Here is a 23,344-nt window from a genome sequence, read left to right on the forward strand (position 1 = left end):
ATTGACATGTAAGAGCATAATTTTCTATTGGAAGGACTTAAGATTTTAGATGGGTAATAAGAAGTTAAAAAGGATGTGTTTTTTCCCCCTGTGAAATGCCATTTTTTGCTTTCTCTTACTCCACCTAGTTTTCTGCTGAAACCTCAGAAGTAACATAACTAGTATTACCACCAAAATCTAAGTAGATAAAGTAAATGAAGGTAAATTTTTAAAAGTACTTCGAAGTAATTCAAAAATAACAGAAAAGTCTTAATACATTAATGATTGAAAATTTATTACATAAAAAATTATAATTCATGCCAGGTGTGGTGACGCACACCTGCAATCCCAGCAGTTTGGGAGGCTGAGGCAGGAGGATGGTGAAGCCAGCTTCAGAAACTTGGCAAGCTTCTGAGGAATTTAGTGAGACCCTATCCAAAAAAGCGGGGGTGGGGGGTGGATGAGGCTCAGTTGTTAAATGCCTCTGGGTTCAATCCCCAGTACCTAAAATAAAAAACAAGAGACAAAAAACCAAATCCAAACAAGAAAACCCAAAGACAAAAAACAAAAAAAAAATTGCGATTCATGTTCACAAGTAGGAAAGATAATTTAAAACTAAGTTGAGAACAATTTGTTGTGGAGGTGTCCTTTGTGCTTGTTGTTATAGGATGGGTAGGATTTCATTAGATACATAAATGAATAAAAAGTCATTCTACTTACGTAGCACAGTCATGAATACAAGTATGGAAGATCATTTAATCCTCAGATATTATAGGGCAATTATTAGATTTGTGAAAATTCTTAATACTTTTATGCATTAAGTAAAAGAAGTTATTTCATTAAGAGAATAGATAATAGGATTTTCTCTGGACAAGTCAGTAAACCATTTGTACTTCTTGGAAGGATTGATGTAGGGTAACAGGTAAGCTAGAAAATTTGACTAAAATGCTTACCTAACTAGTTGAACATGTCTGTAAATTTACTTGGAGCCTGTTAGCACTCCGCATTATTCATTTCTCTAAAATGCTTGTTTGTGTTTTGCTTTCTCTGATACTTAGATTCTATTTAATGGAGCAAATAAAAATAGTTCCAGGCTGGGGTTGTGGCTCAGTGATAGAGCACTTGCTTCGAATGTGTGAGGCACTGGTTCAATTCTCAGCACCACATAAAAATAAATGAATAAAATAAAGATCCATCAACAACTAAAAAAAATTTTTAAAAATAGTTCTGAGATATTACTAGATTTTAATATCTTAAAGTATTGTTTGAACCAACACATTAAATGTTTTTGAATAATAGAATATTATAATAATAGAATATTCCATATTCTATTCCAGTTTTTACAGGTTGGTGTTGATAGAGTTTTGATTGGGAGAGAAAGGACTTATATGTGAATTTATTAGACACTTCCTAAAACTAATGATCTACTTTTCATGTGTTTTTTGTTTTAATATTTAAAACTTATATTTTTCAGGCTGCAAACTATTATACAAACAGGATTTTGCAAGGCGTTTAGGATTAAGGTGTGTTACCTGCAACTATTGTTCTCAGCTGTGTAAGAAGGGAGCAACTAAAGAACTTGATGGTGTTGTGAGAGATTTCTGCAGTGAAGACTGCTGTAAAAAATTTCAGGATTGGTACTATAAGGCAAGTAAATCTAGATTTTTATTACTTTGGCAATAAATTCAGACTTTGCCCAGTTTTTTAACAAACTACCTTAATAAATATTGTAGTTATAAATATAGTAACATTTATTTTTAAAATCTACAAATTTTAGGCCCAGTCCTGGATACTTTTCATTAAAATTATTTTGCATTTCAGCCGGGTGTGGTGGTGCACGCCTGTAATCCAGCATTTTAGGAGGCTGAGGCAGGAGGATTGTAAATTCAAAGGCAGCTTCAGTAATTTATCGAGGCCCTAAGCAACTCCGCGAGATCCTGTCTCATATTGGGGGGGATATGGCTCAGAGGTTAAGCACCTCTGGGTTGAATACCTAGTACTCTTCCCTGCCAAACAAAACAAAACATTATTTTGCATTTCAGTTCTTTATAACTTGCTATAGCATTATAAATAAATAAATAAATAAATCACACACACACACACACACACACACACACACTTTAGTTATAGATGGACACTGTGACTTTATTTTTATGTAGTCTTCAGGATCGAACCCAGTGCCTCATCCATGCTAAGCAAGTGCCCTAACACTGAGCCACAACCAAAATTTGATATATATGACAGAATGCATTACAGTTCATATTACACATATAGAGCACATTTTTTCATATCTGGGTGTATACAAAGTATATTCACACCATTCGTGTCTTCATACTTGTAGTTAGGCTAATGATGTCTATCTCATTCCATCATCTTTCCTACCCCTTTGCCCCCTCTCTTTCCTTCCCACCCCTTTGCACTATCTAGAGTTTCTCTAATCCTCCCATGCTCCTTCTCCCAACCCCACTATGAATCAGCCTCCTGATATCAGAAAAAACATTCGGCATTTGGTTTTTGGGGATTGGCTAACTTCATTTAGCATCATATTCCCCAACTCTTGTGTATGTGTGTTATGAAAATCAACTTTTTTCTTTGGTATTAAAAATTATTTACTGTAATTTGTGTGAAAATCTACTTTTAAAAAGTCAGACTTTAAGTCCCCTTTGGCCCACTATATTAGTTTTTTCTTGTTTTTTTGTTTGTTTGTTTGTTTGTGTGTATGTGTGTATATAAGAAAATGAATATAAATTTGGACTTGGGTGGTTAGATATTAACCAAGAAAAAATTATTAATTTTCCTGTGTTGATAACATGGAAAGTCATATCAATGCTAAAGCTCCATGTGCAGCTGCATGTGATGATAGATACCATGACTTCAAAATTGTGATAGATATCTCTACAGAAACAAACAATAAAATTGCTATTTAGTTCACATTATGAAAGTTGATTAGTGTTAAAATGATTGAATATCTAAAACCAAATTAACTGATATTTTATGAATAAAAAGGAAGATAACTTGTCAGAGAAAATGATTGAGAATTTTGGTGTATTTTTTTAAAAAATTATTTCGTTATTTTACTCCTGCTTCTGAATGAATGAATTCTTAAAGTTCAGGTTCAAATTTTAGAAATAGAGAGAGGACAAAGTCACAAACATTGTGTCACTTTCATTTGTGTAAGTGTCTAAACCAGTGGTTTGTTCTTATTGTAGGTAGTATTTGTGCAATAAAATGTTTCTTTGAGGGTCTTAAACTTAGTTTTATGTACACAAATGTACCTTTCTCTCCAATATTTAGTATGTTGTATATATGTGTTTATTTAGCAGCACAGGGGTTTGTATTTATTTATTTTATAGCTAGGTGCCTCACATATACTAAACAAGTCCTTTACCATTGACCCTACATCCATAACCCTCCTGACTAGGAATTTTAATAAAATATTTATTTTAGAACTTCATCTGAAACAAAGAGATTTCAAAACCCACAGCATAAAACTCTAGATTATTTAAAGCAATCATGAAAAGCCACAGCCACAATTATTAGGAATTACAGAATATTTCATATTTGTTGCTCTATCAACTTCTTAGTTATTAGTTAAACTGGAGATCAGTTTTAAAATTTATAGTAGTTTATTTCTAGATCAGAAACAATTATGAAAAGAACCATATTTGAAATTAATTACTTTTATCTTTTGGTCCATTTATTGACGAAGATATTTGTTAAGTATGAACATGGACAAAATCTAGAGAGAAATTTATAAAATAAAAGTAAAAATATCTGTCCCTAGATTATTGGACTCGGCATTATAAAGTGTAATTGTGTATGAATTTCAGTGTCCTCCTCCCCTGCCTTTTATGTTAAACTGTGAACCATGTGGGGCTGATTGCTAGATGTAGATCAGGCTGGGTGTTTAAAGATAACTATTTAGTTGTTTTTTAAAATAAAGATCTTGTTATTAATATTAAATCAGTATGTTAACTTTTTACATTTTCATTAAACTTAAAAAACTAAAATACTTAAAGTTAATATTTTTAATTTTCCCATCAGAAGAGCTTACTTCAAAATTACTCTGGTCTTATACAAATAAGCTAGGAAATCTGTTAACTAATTAGAAAATTTCAAATTAATATAATTATAGGAGTATTTACTAATCTATTATTAAGGCCCTCTAAATTATTTAAAAATAATGAAATGGATTGTATTAATTTGGTATGTTATCCATCTTTGTAATCCTAGTCTTGACTTATGGTATATGTAGGGACTTTACTATCAGTTAGAGAATGACTTCAAATTTTTCCTTTTTTTTTTTTTTTGTGTGTGTGTGTGTGTGTGAGAGAGAGAGAGAATTTTATTGTTGGTATGACTTGATATTTTTTCTTTATCAGATATTATTTTGTCACATTTGACAATAATCATTGATAAATTTATATGTGTGGTATTTTAAATATTCTGATTCGAAACATCTGAAGTAATTTCTTTTTAAATTAAGGCTGCAAGGTGTGACTGTTGTAAATCTCAAGGAACTCTTAAGGAGCGAGTGCAGTGGCGTGGGGAAATGAAACACTTTTGTGATCAACACTGCTTGTTACGTTTTTATTGTCAACAAAATGAGCCCAACATGACAACTCAGAAAGGACCTGAAAACTTACATTATGGTATGTAGTAATTTAGGTGGGAACTTTAAAATCCTGGTATCAGTTTATTTTCTTAGTGTTGAATGAATCTAAAGCACTGATAATGAATAGTTGATTTTGGAGATGGCTTAATAGCAACTTAAATTCCATGGTTTCTCTAGAAGGAGGAACCCCATGTGATATTTTAATAGATACAGTTTATTTCTTGCTAGTTGAAAAAAATAGGGCCTAGTTGGACCAGAGAGAAGCTGAATAAAATTATAACAAAAATTTTAAAAAATCACCTATCAACCACGTGGCATTTTGTAACTTTAAATGAAAACAGGTTTATCAAATTATATGTGCCTGGGGTAGGCTGAATGGAACAAAATCCCTCTAGAAGCTATTACTTTTTATTTTATTTAAGAACTACATCTACAAACAGGATTTTCCCCAAAGCAGTTATATTCAGAGGTGGAAAAATGAGAAAAGAGTTAACTACTTAGTAAATCTGTATTTCTATACTTTCTACTTAAATTTTAAATTCTTAAACTAATTTTAAATATTTTCTTCAGTAACATCTTCAATTCTAAAGTGATATTTGTCTTTTTAAAGTTTTTTTGTGTGTTTGTTTATTTTTTAGATCAGGGCTGTCAGACATCCAGAACCAAAATGACCGTAAGTATTGCTTAAATAGAGTGTTCAGTTTGTGACATTATAATGTTAGGGAAAAATAATTAGGGCAATGTAATGTGATTATAATAATAAGCTATTCTTATTTCCTTTGTTGAGACTTTGGAAGTATTCAGCTGATACCAGAGACTTTCATATATACTAGGAAACAGAAGTGGAATTAATTCCAGCCTCTTGCCATATGAGGAAGATAGACATATCAATGGCATTTGGGTTGAAGTTCTTATAATATATGCGTGAGATGATGGTTCCCAAAGAATGAATAAGCTGACTGCAAACAGATGGATAGGAGATTCTCAGGTAGATAGTATGAAAAGTAGGAGGAATAGTAATGTGCACAGCACACATGTATTTGACAGAACTATACATTGGGGTCAACCTTGGAAGGGGATGTTTGATTGAATGATGGAAAGTGAGACTGAAAGGATAGACTGAACCAGATAATGTATTTTTAAAGTAGAGATCTGATGATCTATGTTGGTGTTAGGATCTGTGAGTTTTAAAATTTGAGAAATATACCATGTGTCTTTTTATTCCTCCTCCCCACTTTATCTTGTATTTAGTCTTTTTTTTTTTTTTTTTTTTTTTCTCCTTCTCCCTTTTTGGTATTGCATCAAATTCTGCTCTGGTATTACCGTGAGTTTTGTAATTGAAAGTGGCCTTTTGTATGTATTGACTGCTAAAGAGCAAAAGTAATGCTTTTGCCACACTTTGAAGAACAGAGGCACTGTCTCTTTATGCTTTGTTTACTGGAATTTCTAGCATCTTTATTCAAAGGGAAGCCCTTCATCACTAATTGGCATCACAGTTAGTCTCTGGGCTAGTGCTTGTTGTGGTAAAAAAGACTAGTTGAGTGAGTGGTTTTAGTTTTTAGTTCCTGGCTATAGTAAGAATCACCTAGTAGGTTTTCAAGGACTTCTAATATCTTGTTTCCAACCCAGAAATTCTTATTTTAGAAAAGTTGTTCAGGTGATTCAATATGTAAGCAGAGATTGAGAATCACCATACACAATGGACCTTCTATATCCTTGGGTTCCCTATCTGCAGATTCAATCAAACTAGGATTGAAAATAATGGAGAATTCCAGAAAGTTTCAAGAAACAAAATTGCCATATGCCAGACATTCTGCTGAATTCACATGAGTGAAATGATGTTGTAGGCACACCGTGCTATAGCCTCCTGTCATTTCCTAGATACTTTGTCTCTCTCTAGTACTCCAGTGTTGTTTACCTGTTGTCTTGCACTGTATAGTTAGACATATGCTGGTTGTGTCTGTGTTGAACATGCACAAATATTTTTTTCCCTTCCCTTATTCCCCAAACAAAATAGTATAACAATTATTTATATAACATTTACACTGTATTTGATATTATAAGTCATCTTGATGATTTAAAGTACGTGGGAGGATGTGTTAGGTTTTAGACAAATATAGCAGTTTATATTTATATAAGGAATTTGAAATCAGCCCCCTCCACCATACTAAAGGATGACTATAGATGAAAGATCAGTGTTTTTACATTCATTCTGTTCAGTGTTTGTTTTGATATTAATAACTGGATGTAGTCCTAGAAAAGCAAGGGTGCTTTTTTCTCTTTGCTTTCCCCTTTCTACTCCTTGTGGAAATAACATTTTTAAGTCAGAGAATCAGAAAAACTTAAAGTATTCAGTTGAATTATCTGGTGTTAACACCAGGTATTTTCACCCTTGATAAAGAATATAAAAATTATTTTTCCTCTCCCCCACCTCCTTTTTTAAATGGTCCTGCTGGTTGAACCCAAGGCCTTGCATATGCTAGGCAAGTACTCTACCACTGAGCTACATTCCTAGCCCTTTTTATTTTGAGGCAGTTTCACTGAGTTGCCAAGGCTGGCCTTGAACTTTCATGTGATCCTCCTGCTTTAGCCTACCTCATTTGCTAGGATTACCTTGCTCAGCTTTTATTTTTTATCTTTGTGCAGTCAGCCAATTAGGCACTTCTTTAACCGTGTTTCAGAGGTGCAAGGTTTTGACCAAGGTTCCAAGAAATGATTTCTTCCAGCACTATGTTAAACATCATTCTCTGCCCACAGCATTTAAATTGCATTATATGACAGAGATGGGGGGGTGCATTTTTGAAGAGGAAGGAAAGTCAGGGTGCCATTGTGACTATTGCATTTGTATTATTAAGTGCCCTTCCATTTTTCCTTTGTAAACCTTTGGAATATGCACCCATATGCCTCAAAGTGTAGGTAGATAATTTTGCGGCCAGTTATTTTACTGTTGTATGTTTCCTTATTTGTAAGATCAAGATGAAAATTGTACCCACGTCAGGTTTGTCACATACTAATACTGAACATTGTGGCTGTTTTGTTATAGACCTCATAGTAGTAGTATGTATGGTGGTTAATAACATCGGCTTTCACATCAGATGAATCTATCCGATTTCTAATTTCAGAACTTTTTAACTTTGTGACCCTTGACAGATTATGTAACTCCTAACCCCCTATTTCCTCATCTTTAAAATGGTAGTGATAGAGACCTGCCTCTTGCAGTGTTTAAAATGATGAAATAAGATTTTGCTGTTTTACATAGTTCCTGACACATAACAGGTACTCAACAGATGGTAGATTTTGTCATTATAATTATCATTAGTTTGGATCCTTCCATATTCAGCATAAGTAGCTATAGATCCCCACTTGTTGACAAGCAGTAAAGCAAAATATATTCTAAAACAGAGAGGTTGGAGTCTATGTTTTTTCATCAGGTAGCATAGTTCATTGATATGAAGTAATATTTGCAGAATGGTAAGGGTGGAACATTAAGCAGTTCTAGGACATTTGTGATTTGGGACTTCCCTGTTATTTCAGTTAGAAAAAGTTTACCCAGTGCCTGGTATATAGTAAATACTTTTGGTAAGTTTTTCCTCTCAAGTATAAAATCAAAGAGCTCAAGGCACAGGAGGTTGACTTGCCCCAGGTCTCCACAGCAGTAGTGTTAGCACCAAGTTCACTAGCTCCTTGTGCAGAACTCTCTTAGACCTGATTAGTACATTTGATAAATCTGGCATAAGTTCATCTTTGTGCCAGCCTCCTTGGTCATATATATTATTTGTAACTAATTTGTAACTAATAGGCTACCTGCTATATAAACGGTTCACATCCTTCCATACCTTAAAAAAAAAAAAAAACACCAAAACCCTCACAGTGGGGCATGATGGTATATGCCTGTAATTCCAGTGACTCAGGAGGATCACGAGTTTGAGGCCAAACTCAACAACTTAGCAAGGCCCTAAGCAAGCAGCTTAAGTGAGACTCTGTCTCAAAAAAATAAAAAGGGCTCAGTGGTTAAGCACCCTTGGGTTCAGTCCGCAGTAACAAAGACCTTCGTGGGAGGGCTGGAAGAAGTCACAGATAAAAAATTTTAAGTATGATCAATCTTCATTATTTGTGGTTCTGTATTTGTGAATTTCTCTATTTTGCAGAATTTTCTTGTAATCCTAAATTAATATGTAGTGTCCTTTGAGAATCATCTGCAGAAAAATTTTTAAGTCACCTGATACATGTATTCCAGTTGAGATAAATCAAGACAATGCTGTGCCTTCCCATTTCAGCTCTCATGTTGTGCACAAATGTCCTTTTTACAATTTAATTAGTGCTTTATTTTTTTTTGGTGCTTTTTGTTTGTAATTTTGCTATTTCCCAGCGCCCACAAGTATGATGTGGAAGTGCTATCAAGTATCCCTGAATACAAGAAAGCTGTAATGTCCGTTATGGAGAAAATATGTGTATTAGATAATAAGTCTCATTCAGGCATAAGTTAGAATGCAATTGATATGAATTCAGTATTAATGAATCAACAGTACAACCAGAGAAAGGAAGAACAAATTTGCCGATCACTCCAAAAGCTGAAGTAACACCTACTGCAACAAAATTTGTGGATATATGAGATAATGACCCATTACAAAAAGCATAGCAAATAACATTGTTGCAGCTTCGTGAGCTTTTCAGTTTGAAGCATGTTAAGAATTGAACTTGAAGATGAGGTGGGTTCTGCGGATCAGTACACTACATCTACTATCTAAATGTTATACAGTATAAGGGTTATGTGGGAGAACTAGTTTTCAATACTAATGAGACTGGCTTGTTTTTTTATAAGGTTGTTGGCAAACAAACCTGAAAATAGTCTTCAAAACCCTTGGCTTTAAATAATTCAGTTTTGTACAACTTTGCCATTGTGCACCAATGCCAAGAACAACTTTTAAGTACAAACCCCCAATGACATACAGAGGTTAAAAACACTTCAAGAGGAAAACCTGAGTTGTATGTCCTACCATAGAAGGTAGGATGAAAAGGCATGGATGGTGTCTGAAGTATTTTGGGATTTGTTCCACAAGTGCTTCACTCTAGAAATTGAACACTGTCTTACGGTGAAAACTTTGCATTCAAAATTTTATTGTTGGATAATGCCTTAGTCCATATTAAAGTGTCTTTAAGCAAGGTTAAGTATTGAATAGTTGATGAAAATATGCTTTGGTAACCTTGCATTACTCTTTGTAGCAGCAGTTTAATATTCACCAATTCAGCATTCAGGGCAACTATATAGAACATAAGTACCCTGAATAATTAGGATTGGCTGCATTAGTATTCTGTACTTACTTTCCCTCCTTAATATAGGTGGTATGAAGAATACTTTACCATTAGTCCCTATGGGTAGATCTTTAGATGTAGTTTCTAACGTTGCAGTTCTTGGGAAATATACAACTTAAAGTTTGACAATTCCTGTGGTAATTCTTTGCATTGTTTTTCTTACATTTCAAATTTAGTATCATATTAAGCTTTTGTGTAATTAGAAGGAGCTAGAATATCAGCCATTATAACTGTAAGAACGTTTATTAACATATATTGAAGAATCTAATTATTTTCACAGTATAGGTTTACAGCTATGATTTTGCACCTCAAATAGTGTTGTCGTCTCATATTTTCCTAAAAGCTTGCTGATGATATCATTTGAAAGTGAGACCTACAGAATTAATAATTCCTACAACTTTATCAGTTGTTAGGTTAGATTCGCATTGATCTTCCCAGATTAAAACTTGTGAACTTAGTATGAATAGTATAATTTCATTGTCCCCCTTGACTTTTGTGTGTTCCATCTTTGGATGTAGAAATCAGATATTCATTAACTCAGGAGTAATGAAAAATAGAGGAAAAAGTGAAATGTTTCTCTTTGCTTCTATTTAGGGTTCAGCACCACCCCCTTCTCCAACACCAAACAAAGAGATGAAGAACAAAGCAGTTCTTTGCAAACCTTTAACAATGACAAAAGCTACTTACTGTAAGCCTCACATGCAGACCAAATCTTGTCAGACAGGTAACTTAAATTTTGACCTATATGCTTCCTTATACTTCAAAACTCACTTGAATGATGTCCCCCTGCCCCGAAATGATAGGCTACAGAGAAAATCTTGGGTCATTTCATTGTTTTATTTTGATTTTTGCTTACCTAATTTTGAATATTACTTTGAATGTAGCATCATTTAAAATAATTTATGACTAACCAATCTGATACAATGTCAAAAGTGAAAAAATACCACAACAAATTTTCTTGGATTGCTAAAATTGTGTTGTTACTTCTGAGAAGTTATCTCTTTATGGTCTATAATGATAACTTTCTTTCCTGTCAGAAAGAAATGAAATAATCAAAAATATATTTTTTCATCAAATTTACTATGTAGTCTATATTTTAATTGTTTAATTGGTGGGGACAGCAGGGACAGGCTAGTAGAGTGCCTGGATTTATATTGCTTTTAAAGTTTTTTTTTTTTTTCTTTCTTTAACCAAATATGAAACAAAATAGTTTCTCTTTTTTTTCTAAGCTAAAAATGGTTTCTGTTTTCTGTTTTGTTGTTTTTAAGCAATCTTATAAAAACTAGGAATTTCTTTTAAATGGATGATAGTTAAAATTTTCTTTGTCTAATTAGTTTAACATTGAGCAGCTGTGATTAAGTCCTAGTTAATATTGTTTTTTTACATATGTGCATTGTTTTTAGATGATAATTGGAAGACAGAATACGTTCCAGTGCCTATTCCCGTGCCTGTGTATATCCCAGTACCTATGCACATGTACAGCCAGAATATTCCTGTTCCTACTACAGTTCCTGTTCCTGTAAGTCAGATTTTAAGCTCTTTTTTTTTTTTTTTTTGAGATTTCATCAGGCATGGATGGGAAAGTATTGTAGTTGGAATTATTAGCTTAATGAAGCTGTTAAACTATGTTTACCTTTCTTCAACAATTAGATTTGGTTGAATCTTTGTGGTGATCTTACTTTTTGTTTAATCTATGTATACTCATCCATGAGAGAGATGTTTATGTTTAGCAAATGTCTCTGTCTGCTCTGTGCATTTATGTTTTATATTTGGGTTCATTTTCAAAAGGAATATTTGTGAAGCCATAAAGTTTAAAACTGGAACATCAGTTTCATATAAAATAATATTATATTTCACCTCACATTACTTTTAATACTTAAAACACTGGTCAGACGAGTTTGGCTGTCCCCTGGGAGACAGAAATATCTAAAAAATTATTTTCTCCAAAATTTTATTTCAAAAAGTAAATGCTTATATTCTGGGCTTTCCTGTTACAGTAACATCTTAGTTTTGACATGTGTTTTTTGCAAAGCTTTTATTCAGTATGACATTGTAAAATGGATGATGTAGCAAAGTGAATGTGGGGGCAGGGGAGATCCTTTTAATGTTTCATAACGTTAACATTAAATGCTTTGGTTAATTAGGTGCCCGTTCCTGTTTTTCTGCCTGCTCCATTGGATAGCACTGAGAAAATTCCAGCTGCAGTTGAGGAGCTAAAAAGCAAAGTTTCTTCAGATCCTCTTGATACTGAGTTGCTTACAATGACAGATATGATGAATGAAGATGAGGAGAAAACAGAGGCATCCAACATCAATAGTGAGCTACAATATGTCAATATGTGGTTCATGGGTTTTGGTGTCTTACTGTACTTCAACTTGATATGGGAGTAAAGAAAAAATAACAAGAAAGTTTTTTATATTAAGAGATCCATTCTACATCTAGCACCATCCATCTACATTTAGTACCCTCTTCTGCCAAGCCCAATCTCCAATGCAGGAATTTTTATCCTCTTGGGGATTTTTTTTTGGGGGGGGTGGTCGGTGGGTGGAGAGGTGGGTACTGGGAATTGAACTTGGGGCACTCAACTACTGAGCCACATCCCCAGCCCTATTTTGTATTTTATTTAGAGACAGGGTCTCACTGAGTTGCTTAGTGCCTCACTATTGCTGAGGCTGGCTTTGAACTCACCATCCTCGTGCCACTAGGCCTGGCTCCTGTTTTTATTTTTGATTTGCTTTTGAGTTGTTGAGGGTCTTGCTTTGTTGCCCAGCTTAGGCTCAAATGCCTGGGCTTAATTAATCTTCTTGCTTCAGCCTACCAAGTAGCTGCTAAAAGGACATATTGCACTTGGTTTATGCTCCCTGTTTTAATTATAACAGGATTTGACTATTAGAACCAACTCATGATTGTTAATAGAGCAGCATAGATATAAAACTAATCTGCAGTAAGCTTTTGAAATGAAACAAACTCTCATCCCCAATTTTGTTTTAATTTCTTCTTAATAAAATAATTTGCATTATTTTAAGATAAGTCGATTACCTTCTATTAGAACACTGCTTGCCACATGGTAAGCATGATTCTATGTGAGTGTATTGTATGTAGTTCTTTTGGAACAACACAGTTTATTCCTATCCTTAGCCCTCTGGTGACACCCAGCATTCTATTTGAATCATGAGATGCCTAATTCCCTTTACCTTAGAGAACAATCGAAATGTAGAGTGTATTTTGTAATTATAGTAGTTTTTGAAGCATTGTGATAAGTTGTTGTTGAGATTAATTTAGTGGGTTGTTAGCAGTATTCTTTTTTTTTTTTTTTTTTTTTTTTTAATGACATGGAGCCAGGTACAGTGGCTCACACCTGAAATCCCAGCAACTTGAAAGGCTGAGGAAAGACAATCGAAAGTTCAGCGCCAGCCTCAGCAACTTAGTGAGGCCCTAAGCAATTCAGTGAAAGTCTCTCAAAATTAAAAGTAAAAGTGACTGGGGATGTAATTCAGTGGTGCCTCTGGGTTCAGTCCCCAGTTAAAAAAAAAAAAAAGTGGGGGTGAATATCAATGAATCCTTTATAGAGCGGGTAAATGATTTTTGAAACCTTTGTTTTCAGTTTGTGTGCATGTGTCTATTTATCTTTCTGTCCTCCACCATTAATCATACTGTATTATGTACAGGATACAATACATTTCTGTGCATTACTGATTACAGCACAAAAACTTCAAGCAATTGAAACATTAGAAGTTGTGTATAAGCGTATATTGAATGATGGAGATTTCTAGGTCAGAATTCAAAAAGAGTATCTGAAAATTGCAGGATTTCTTTTTTTGTTTTGTTTTGTTTTTTTAATTTTTTTGTACCAAAGATTGAACCGAGGAGTACTTAGGGCCTTGTTGGCTGGCTTTGAATTTCCTGCCTCAGTTTCCTAAGCCACTGGCATTACAGGTGTACGCCACCACACCTAGCTGAAAATTGCAGTTATTTACCCCTCATTAATTTATTTCTGATGAGATTTTTCACAGTACATATTGGAATTATTTTACCATCAGAGCACACCTATTAACTTTTGAAAAGGGACAGCTCAGATTTATCACATTGACAGTTTTCATGCAGTTAAAATTAGTTTTTTCAGTATTTTACATGCTAAAATAGTTATATGCCTTTTCCTTTTAAGTATTCTTGTATTGCATTTATAATTAAATGAGTTCCCTTTTGCAGATTAAATAGATACTGTTGCAGTTTTCTATTTTGATTTCTAATGAAATTCTGGATTAATTACAGGTGTAATTATCGAAAGTGATATAATTGGTTCAGATCTCATTAAAAGCTCTGACTCAGAGACACAGTCCAACATGCCTGATGTGCCGTATGAACCAGATTTGGATATTGAGATAGATTTTCCCAGAGGTACTCAAAATACTTTGAATATTGAATTAACTGATTATAACTGTAGTTGAAATCATTGTTTTTTTTAATGTTCACGTCATTGTCCTATTGTTCATAATTATGTTTTCTTTTTTGATACTAAAATTTCCCTCTACCACTAAGCTATGCTATCCCCAGTCTTTTTTATTTTCTACCCAAATAAAACTTAACAATTAGCTTTCAAAATAATGCATAGAATTGAGTTGTACGGATATAAAAGTGATTGCTTTGAGTTTTATAAAAAAATTTTTTTTGGAATTATAGAAAGTCTGGAAGATAGAGCAAAGAATAGAGTTATGTGTTTAAAAAGTACAAATAACATTCTACTTAAGACTTTTTGAAAATTCACTTATAAGGGGAAAATTACTTCAGGTCTTTTGTAAAAGAAATATATTCCATTTTTCAGTATTTATTTTCTAAATGTATGAATGACTAATGAACATATTGAGTAGGGTATAAAACATTGTTTTGGGGAAGATTTAATAGATTGAAACATTTATACTGTAACTTTTTAGATCTTATAATTGAATTTCAGGTTGTAATAATTTTTCTGATTTTGTACTTATTTTTGAAAATTCCTGTTGATATCCTTTATATATATGGTTTTTCAGGAGTCTGAACAGTGTTTATCACAACTCACAGATCATGTTAGGTACAGCAGCTCATTTACTCCCCATCCCAACTCTGCTTATCTCCATGTGTGAATGCTTGTTCACCTTCTCAGGTTCTTTGTTGGCTGTGTTTATGTAACAGAAACCTGTGGCTTTGCATTTGAAATAAGTTTTTCTGATTTAATTGTCAGCTGCTGAGGAGCTTGATATGGAAAATGAGTTTTTATTACCACCTGTTTTTGGAGAAGAATACGAGGAACAGCCCAGACCTCGATCTAAAAAAAAGGTACAAAATTTAATATCATTCTTGCATTTACTTAATGTCTGTATAGGCACATAAGATATGGTGATCATTTTGTGTGCTTGAGAATATGATAAGAGTGTTTTTTAGGTTGAAGACTAACGAATTTATTTCTAAGTAATAGTGGTGTTTGTCAATGTCATATAAGAAGAGCAAATATTATGACTATTTAGATTTTCTTTTAAAATTTATTTTGACATAAGGTCAAAATAGAAACTAGTTGCTTAACAAAGTAAATTCAGTTCTTTGAGAACAATTTAGACTATTTTCTAGTGAACTGCTTTTTTTACTATTACTTTTGGTGAGATTAATTAACAAGGACGAGTGTCAGGTTTTTTTGGTATGTGGTCCCTTTTAAGCATGCCAACACAGAGAAAGACATGCTGGACACTTGATTCTTCATGTAATGTAAACTAATGTACATGGTAATTGTTCGTATCAACAAGTTTCTGATTTACAACATAAGGCAAGATCAAAGAACACTGTAACAAAGATAGCTTTCACAAATTTCCCACAAAAGAGAAAAAACTGAAAAAGGAGTTGTTTATTTTAGGGTGTAGGTGAACTCTTATATGACCCCATGCACAATAACTAAAAATATAAAACTCTTAGAAGAAAAAAACACAGGTCTAAGTTTTTGTGACTTTGTAGCAGGCATCTATACCAAAAGTACAAGAAAGAAAAGACAAAAAATTAAATTGGACTGAAGTAAAATGAAGAACTTTGTATTGCAAACTGTCATCAAAAAGTGAAAAGTTGCTGGGCGCAGTGGCACACACAGTGGCTTTGGGAGGCTGAGGCAGAAGGATTTAGAGTTCAAAGCCAGCCTCAAAACAGCCAGGCACTTAGCAACTCAATGAGACCCTGTCTCTCAATAAAATACAAAATAGGGTTGGGGATGTGGCTCATAGGCAGTGTACCTGAGTATAATCCCCAATATTTAAAAAAAAAAAAAAAAGAAAGAAAAAGAAAAGGAGGGAACTGGTAATGTAGCTTAGTGACAGAACACTTGCTTAGTATGCATGAGGCCCTGGATTTAATTCCTAATAACAGGAAAAAGGTGAAAAGAAGTTGAATGGTCCTTCCCTATAAGGGGGAGTTGTTGAAAAGTTCTTCAGTTAATACTTAGAATCATTTGGCCATATGGATATTTTATTTGATTTTGTTGTACAAAGTGATTTGTTTAGAAATATGACATTCTTAGTTACCTTTCTTGAAATGGAATTCTATCTATTGTCGGATTCAGGAATTTCAGCCAATTCTAAAGCAAATAAATATGTTTTTTTTTTTTTATTTGCCTTTGTTGAGAGATGGCTTATGTAAAGTCATGAAATAATGGAGCCTAAGTCCACATTTGCCATGTGTTTTACTTCCTAATAGGGAGCCAAGAGAAAAGCTGTATCAGGATACCAGTCTCATGACGATAGTTCTGATAATTCAGAATGCAGCTTTCCTTTCAAATACACATATGGTGTGAATGCTTGGAAACACTGGGTCAAAACTAGGCAACTTGATGAAGATCTTCTAGTATTAGATGAGCTGAAATCTTGTAAGTGTTTGATTTTATTTTTGCTAAGTCCTATTTGAACTTTTGATTTCATTAAAAAAAAAGTATTTCAAAACAATTCTAAAATGCATTTTTTTAAAGAGTAAATCATTTTCAGGAAGTTTCTTAGCCTTATGTGAGACTTAATTAATAACAGTTATTGACTTTTATTTCTTTTTAGCTAAATCAGTAAAGTTAAAAGAAGATCTACTGTCTCATACTACAGCTGAGCTTAACTATGGGTTAGCTCATTTTGTCAATGAGATCCGACGACCAAATGGAGAGAATTATGCACCTGACAGCATCTATTATCTCTGCCTTGGAATACAGGAGGTTAGTAATTTGTTGGCTCCTTTTAAATGTAACATTTATAAGGAAAGTTATTGTAGTTTTTGGAGAGAAAATGTGCTTCCAGAATATTGAGAGATGTCTTATGTAAAGTCATGAAATAATGGAGCCTAAAGTCCACATTTGCCATGTTAAGGATAGTTTTCTGTTAACTTTTTTATTGGCTTACCAAGAAAGATAAGCATTTAAGTGAGCTACTTGAGAGGCTGAGCCAGTCTTGGTAACTTAAATTTTAAAAAAAATTTTAAAAAGGTAGGGATTTAGTTTAGGGGCATAGCACTTGCCTAGCATGCATGAGACCTTGAGTTTGATCCCTAGCACAGGAAAGGATGAAAAAGAAATTTTTTATTTGGAAATACCAAGATATTATAAAGGACTTTTCTATCTACTTTTATGTTTGTATTCTAACACAGTATATATATATATTCCTAAAACTTTTCAAGTTCTCCAGGACTGTGTACCAAAAAGAATTAATGAAAAAAATAGGGTGTGGATAGGCTTAAACTGATGCATCTTTAACCACTGGTCACAAAGTTGTATATTTGCCACAGTGTATAGGTGATAATTATGATGACTTTATTTCTTTTACAAATAAGTGAATTCACATAATTCTGGCTATAGACCCATGCTGATCTATATGTGTACAAAAAATTGTCTTAGGTCTGTGTATAAAAGGTCTGTTTCATGATATGTTCCTGATTACTAATTCTTTGGGAATATATCGTAAAAAGAGGCAATCTTTTAGGGGTTTGAAGTAAACTATCCACATCTATGAATCTGAGTCTGTTTCCCACAGTAAACACAAAGATCAGCTTGAAATAATGACCTCCAGCTCTGAACAAATACTACAGGTTTAGCCCAGAGGTCAAAATGGGGGTTTCTCTGCCTACCCCAGCCCTGTGTTTTGTCATCTAGTTGCTCTCTCTTCATGCAGATACTTTTTGTTATTCAAGTTCTGGCATTACTCACATGTTAGAGATACAGTTGATTATTATATATTCATTTTGTATTCTGTACCATTTTACTATTAGTTCTAGTAGGTGATTTTCTTTTTCCTGAGAATTTCCTATATACCCATTCATGTTGTCTATGAATAAACATGGTTTTATTTCCCTTTGTTTCTTTCTTTCTTTTTTTTTTTTTTAATGTGTGTGTGTTGCTGGGGATTGAACCCATGGCCTTGTGTATGTGAGGCAAACACTCTACCAACAGAGTTATAGCCCCAGCCATTATTTCTAATATGCATTTTCTTTCTTTTTTTTTTTTTTTGCCTTATTATACTATTAAAGATAACCTCTTTCCCACCTCCTGTAGAACATTGTTGAAAGGAAGTGGTGAGAGCTGAATCCTTTGTCTTGTTTCTAATCTTGAGAGGGAAGTCTTTGGTCTTTCACCATTAAATATGATGCCATATGTAGATTTTTGCTTGTTTGTTTTTAATACCAGGGATTGAACCTAGGGGTGCTTAACCACTGAGCCACATACCCAACCCTTTTTTATTTTGAGACAGGGCCTTGCTAAGTTGCTTAGGTCCTCGCTAAGTTGCTGAGGCTGGTTTTATATTTAAATATAAAATGTGACCATATTTTCATTTCTAGTATTGATAATTTGTGCTTTTTGTTTCTTGAATAGGCCAACTCAGGAATCAGCAATTTTTTAAAAAATATTTTTGTCTAGTAGATGGACACAATGCCTTTATTTTATTTTTTATGTGGTGCTGAGGGTCGAATCCAGTGCCTCACATGTGCCAGGCAAGCACTCTACCAACAGAACCACAACCCCAGCCCAGTAATTTTTTTTTAAAGGGAAAGATCATAAATAGTTTTGACTTTATAGACCAACAAGCAAAGCTCTAGGATATTATATAGCTATTTAGACAACTGCTTTAAATAAAATCATTTATAGACATTTATAAAATCTTAGCTCACAGCTTTTAAAACAAAAACAAAAATAGGTAGTTGCTGGAATTTGGCCCAGTGAAGCTAGAGCTATAGTTTGCTCAGGCAGCTTTTCTAGCTACAGTTATACCTGTCTTGTCTTCTTTCTTGAGGGTCTGTTTTTTATTATAATTTCTTAATTTGTGTGAACCTCCCTCCTCCCCACCCGCAGATGGAAACTTAGATCATGGACTTTTAGAACTATTTTCTTTAAAAATATATATATATATATTTTATATCTTCATTTTATTTATTTTTTTAATGTGGTGCTGAGGATTGAACCTCACAAGTGCTAAGCAAGTGCTCTAAACTGTGCCCCAGCCCTAGAACTTTTTTCTTTTCAAGGAAACATTTAAAGATATAAATGTCTCTCTAATATTAGTTTACCTATATCCCACAAATTTTGGTATGTTGTGTTTATATTTTCCTTGACTTAATGATGGGAAGTTGAGTCTCTATATTGCTTTTTATTGAACGGATTATTTTAAATATCAGAGCTCTAAATACTATGAGGGCCAAATAAATGGATTGCATAATGAATGATTATGATATGAATTATATCTTTAGTATCTTTTTCCACTTTTTTTTTTACTGTGATAAAAATATGTACAACATGAAATCTACAATTTTAACCATTTTTAAGTGTACAGGTTAGTGGCATTAAGTACATTCACTTGCTGTGTCATCACTACCATCCTTCACTAGAACTTTTCCATCTTGGCAAAACAGAAACTCTGTATGCATTAAGCAAAAACTCCCTTTCTCTGTCAGCCCATGGCAACCACGATTCTACTTGGTGTTTCTATAAGTTTATTTCATAGAAGTATAACCATACACTTGTCCTTTTTGGTTCTGGCTTATTTCATTTAGGATATGTCAGAAACCACCCCCCACTCCCAACCTTTTCTCTTAGGTTTTTCATGTACTAATAAATGTTTCTTCAAAAAAAGATTTACTACTGAACTATATTCTTAAAAATGGTTAAGATGGTAAATTTTATGTTTGAATCTATTTAATACAATTTTTGCATTTGGATGCATTTGCAAAGACTGTGTGGTATTTGTAAGCAGTTTAAAAAAATTATTCAAAATTCAGCATAAAGATTTCTAGACTACTTTCCAGAAATCAGTGCTATCAAATGTTACTTCAAGTACATAAACAGAATTAGAAGCTGGTTTTGGAAGATTGTGCATATTTTTCTGTTCTCATATTTTGTTGGTTTGGTTCACATCTGACAATAGTAATAAGAAAATGTTGAAAAGGAAATATGATTTTCTTTTCATTAACCTTTTCATTTTGTGAGAGTTTCTTATTTGTTCTAGATAGTAACTCTTGTCATTTTCACAAATATTCCCTCCGGGTTTTTATTTTTATTTTTTTACATGTTAAATCTTTTATCGGTAGGAATGTGTATTTTTAAGAGGAGTGAACTCTGTTTATTAAATTTTTAAAAATATACTAACTCACTTATGATGCTGTGTAAATGGATAATTTTAAATATTTCTATTAAAAATAAACATAACATTTCTAAATTTAAACTATCTATAGGACCTCAGGATTTTGCTTTATTTTTTAATAGCAATGATGATGTAAATGGTTAATTCCGCAAAAATCAGTAAAGTGCCTGTTTACTGGACATCAGAGTGGGCTTTGGAGATTTAGGTAGCATGTTAAAGGTTTACGTTTTTTGACTATTTACTGCTTTAAAATTGTTAGTTTTCTCCATGAATTATATAATAAACACAGAGAGTCTGTTTTGGTTGATAAACTAAAGATTTCTTATTCCTTTTTTTTTTGTATTTGGGATTCTGGAGTGTATAGCTTTGAGTCTTTTAAGCCACAGATTAATTGATAATTTTGTATGTATACACATAAAGCCAGTAATCTCTCATTTTTAATATGCTTGCTTTTCTTATACACAAAGCTTTTTAAAATTTTTTTTCTTAAGAAATATGATGTGTAATATATTCTATTTATTTATTTATTTTTTTAAGTACTTGTGTGGTAGTAATCGAAAGGACAACATATTTATTGATCCAGGATACCAGATGTTTGAACAAGAATTGAATAAAATACTACGAAGTTGGCAACCAAGCATACTTCCAGATGGTAATGTTATTTTAAATATAGGTATCCATAACTTGATACTGGGATTGTTATTTTTATAGAAACTGTAATTAGCAAATAAATCAGATGACATTTTTAGAGCATTTACTCATCAGTTTATCTGTTCATTTTTTTGTTGAACTAGAAATGAATATGGTTAGTAGTGTTTATGAAGAGCTCTGTAAGAATGTGACCTACTTTATGAAGCTGAATGTTTATGTCAAAAACTCTACAGTGGAGATGTAAATTTTTTTTACCACTGTTATGTGAAGAAAATGTGTATATATGGAAATTACCTTTTATTCCCCAAGCCTTTCACATATTTAAATTATTTTCTGACTATCTGCTTGTCCTACCAAAGGGCAGAAGCATACACCCAGTTCCTTATTTTAGAGCTGATGGTTCCATAGATTGCTATGTTTCTAATTTGTGTGTTGCTAAAGAGTTACATGGATAATTCTGAAATTCATTCCAGTTGATCTGGTGTGAATGGAGACTTGGTATAGGTTTGTTTTAAATTACCTTTATTTATGGATGATTTGTAATGTAAATGTACATGGTTTTATTTATGATACTTCTGTTTAAAGTAGTTCTTTCTATTTAAGGGTCAATATTCTCTCGAGTTGAAGAAGACTATCTCTGGAGGATAAAACAACTAGGATCACACTCTCCAGTAGCTCTTTTGAATACCCTGTTCTACTTTAACACTAAGTATTTTGGCCTCAAAACAGTGGAACAACACTTAAGACTTTCCTTTGGCACTGTGTTTAGGCATTGGAAAAAAAATCCTTTAACAATGGAAAACAAAGCATGTCTTCGATACCAAGTATCTTCTTTATGTGGAACAGATAATGAAGGTAGTGTAACAGATTTTTTATTTTGAGATTACCTCTGGTGGGTTTATTTAAACCTTATTTTACCAAAGCCCACCTGTGTCACTTGTTGAGAACCTAAGGACTGTCGTTTCATAAAATAAGACAAATTATGATATCTTATGTCGTCTCAGGTCCATTTGTTTGAAAAATTGTGCATTACCAGAAACTACAACATAGAACGCTGGACATCTATTCCCATTTAACTAGACGCTAAGAGTGTATAGTACTGTCTTTCCTTCAAGATTGGCTTTAGGTGGTTTATTTTATTTTTTTAAGATAAAATTACTACTGGAAAAAGAAAACATGAAGATGATGAGCCAGTGTTTGAGCAAATTGAAAACACATCCAATCCTTCTAGATGTCCTGTGAAAATGTTTGAATGCTACTTGTCTAAAAGGTGAGTATTAATAAAGAAGTAGCTTTTTAAAGATGGTAGTGTAAGTTGGTTGAATTTAACATGACCAAGAGGTGATATTTTCCCCTGATCCTTTTTTAGTTTTCTCTTCTGGCTTATACTTAAGTCCATTCAGTTGTAACTTTTGAGTCCCATTGTTAAGAAATACCCAGCTTATCATATACTTTAGGATTCAAGCACGTATATGTTAAGAAATTACTCTGTACTAAGGAAATTACTGCTGTCCTCTTCAAAAAATTCAAGGAAGCAATGGCACAACTTTTTCGGTAAAAGGTCAGATAAAAAATATCTCAAATCTCTATTTCATATACTTGGTTCTGCTGTTAGAGCTAGAAAGCCAGATGATTATATATCTGACAGAGTACCCTTGCATTCCTGTACCACAAAGAAAAAATAAATGATAAAAAGGGGTTGGAGATGAAAATGAAGTACTTATATTTAAGAGAAAATAGCCCTTTAGGAAGATCTGAAGGATATGGTAGAGTTTTGAAAGTACTTTTCAGAGACCAGTAGTGTTCTGAAAGTACTATACTTCAGAAACCACTGGTTTCAGAAGATAGGCATGAACTCAGAATGTACTTCCTTATAAAAATAACTTTATAATTCATCTTCCAGGATGGTTCTCAAGAACTTATAAAAACGTTTACATCATCTATAGAATGATAGAAGTATTTCTGACCATGGTTTAAGTGTAGCTCCATTCAGTTGCAACAGGATCAGGAACTTCCCGTGGTATTGTTGATTAGGTGGAAATTCTTATCTTTTTTATTTTAAATTTTTTTGCTCAATAAGGTTTTTTATTTTATGTGTTGCCATATTCATTAATACTAAGACATTTTTCACATTTCACTATCCCTGACACGGGGTAAATGTTTAAACTGA

The 23,344-nt window shown here is 33.1% G+C and overlaps 1 protein-coding gene across 2 annotated transcripts in view; it reads left to right on the top strand.

The window, feature by feature from the left end:
- The window catches only part of Zmym2 (zinc finger MYM-type containing 2), an 88,190-nt gene that overhangs the window by 59,495 nt on the left and 5,351 nt on the right, over positions 1-23,344 (top strand). For both annotated transcript variants that reach the window (XM_077795232.1, XM_026394909.2), the window contains 13 exons: positions 1,454-1,626; positions 4,466-4,631; positions 5,233-5,267; positions 10,502-10,631; positions 11,311-11,426; positions 12,052-12,223; positions 14,180-14,305; positions 15,126-15,220; positions 16,616-16,784; positions 16,963-17,114; positions 21,061-21,175; positions 21,778-22,029; positions 22,324-22,444. In XM_077795232.1, the coding sequence (XP_077651358.1) occupies positions 1,454-1,626; positions 4,466-4,631; positions 5,233-5,267; positions 10,502-10,631; positions 11,311-11,426; positions 12,052-12,223; positions 14,180-14,305; positions 15,126-15,220; positions 16,616-16,784; positions 16,963-17,114; positions 21,061-21,175; positions 21,778-22,029; positions 22,324-22,444 (1,822 nt within the window). The remainder of the gene's footprint in view (positions 1-1,453; positions 1,627-4,465; positions 4,632-5,232; positions 5,268-10,501; positions 10,632-11,310; positions 11,427-12,051; positions 12,224-14,179; positions 14,306-15,125; positions 15,221-16,615; positions 16,785-16,962; positions 17,115-21,060; positions 21,176-21,777; positions 22,030-22,323; positions 22,445-23,344) is intronic.

The sequence above is a fragment of the Urocitellus parryii genome, chromosome 2, assembly GCF_045843805.1.
Source record: "Urocitellus parryii isolate mUroPar1 chromosome 2, mUroPar1.hap1, whole genome shotgun sequence".
Lineage (NCBI taxonomy): Eukaryota > Metazoa > Chordata > Mammalia > Rodentia > Sciuridae > Urocitellus > Urocitellus parryii.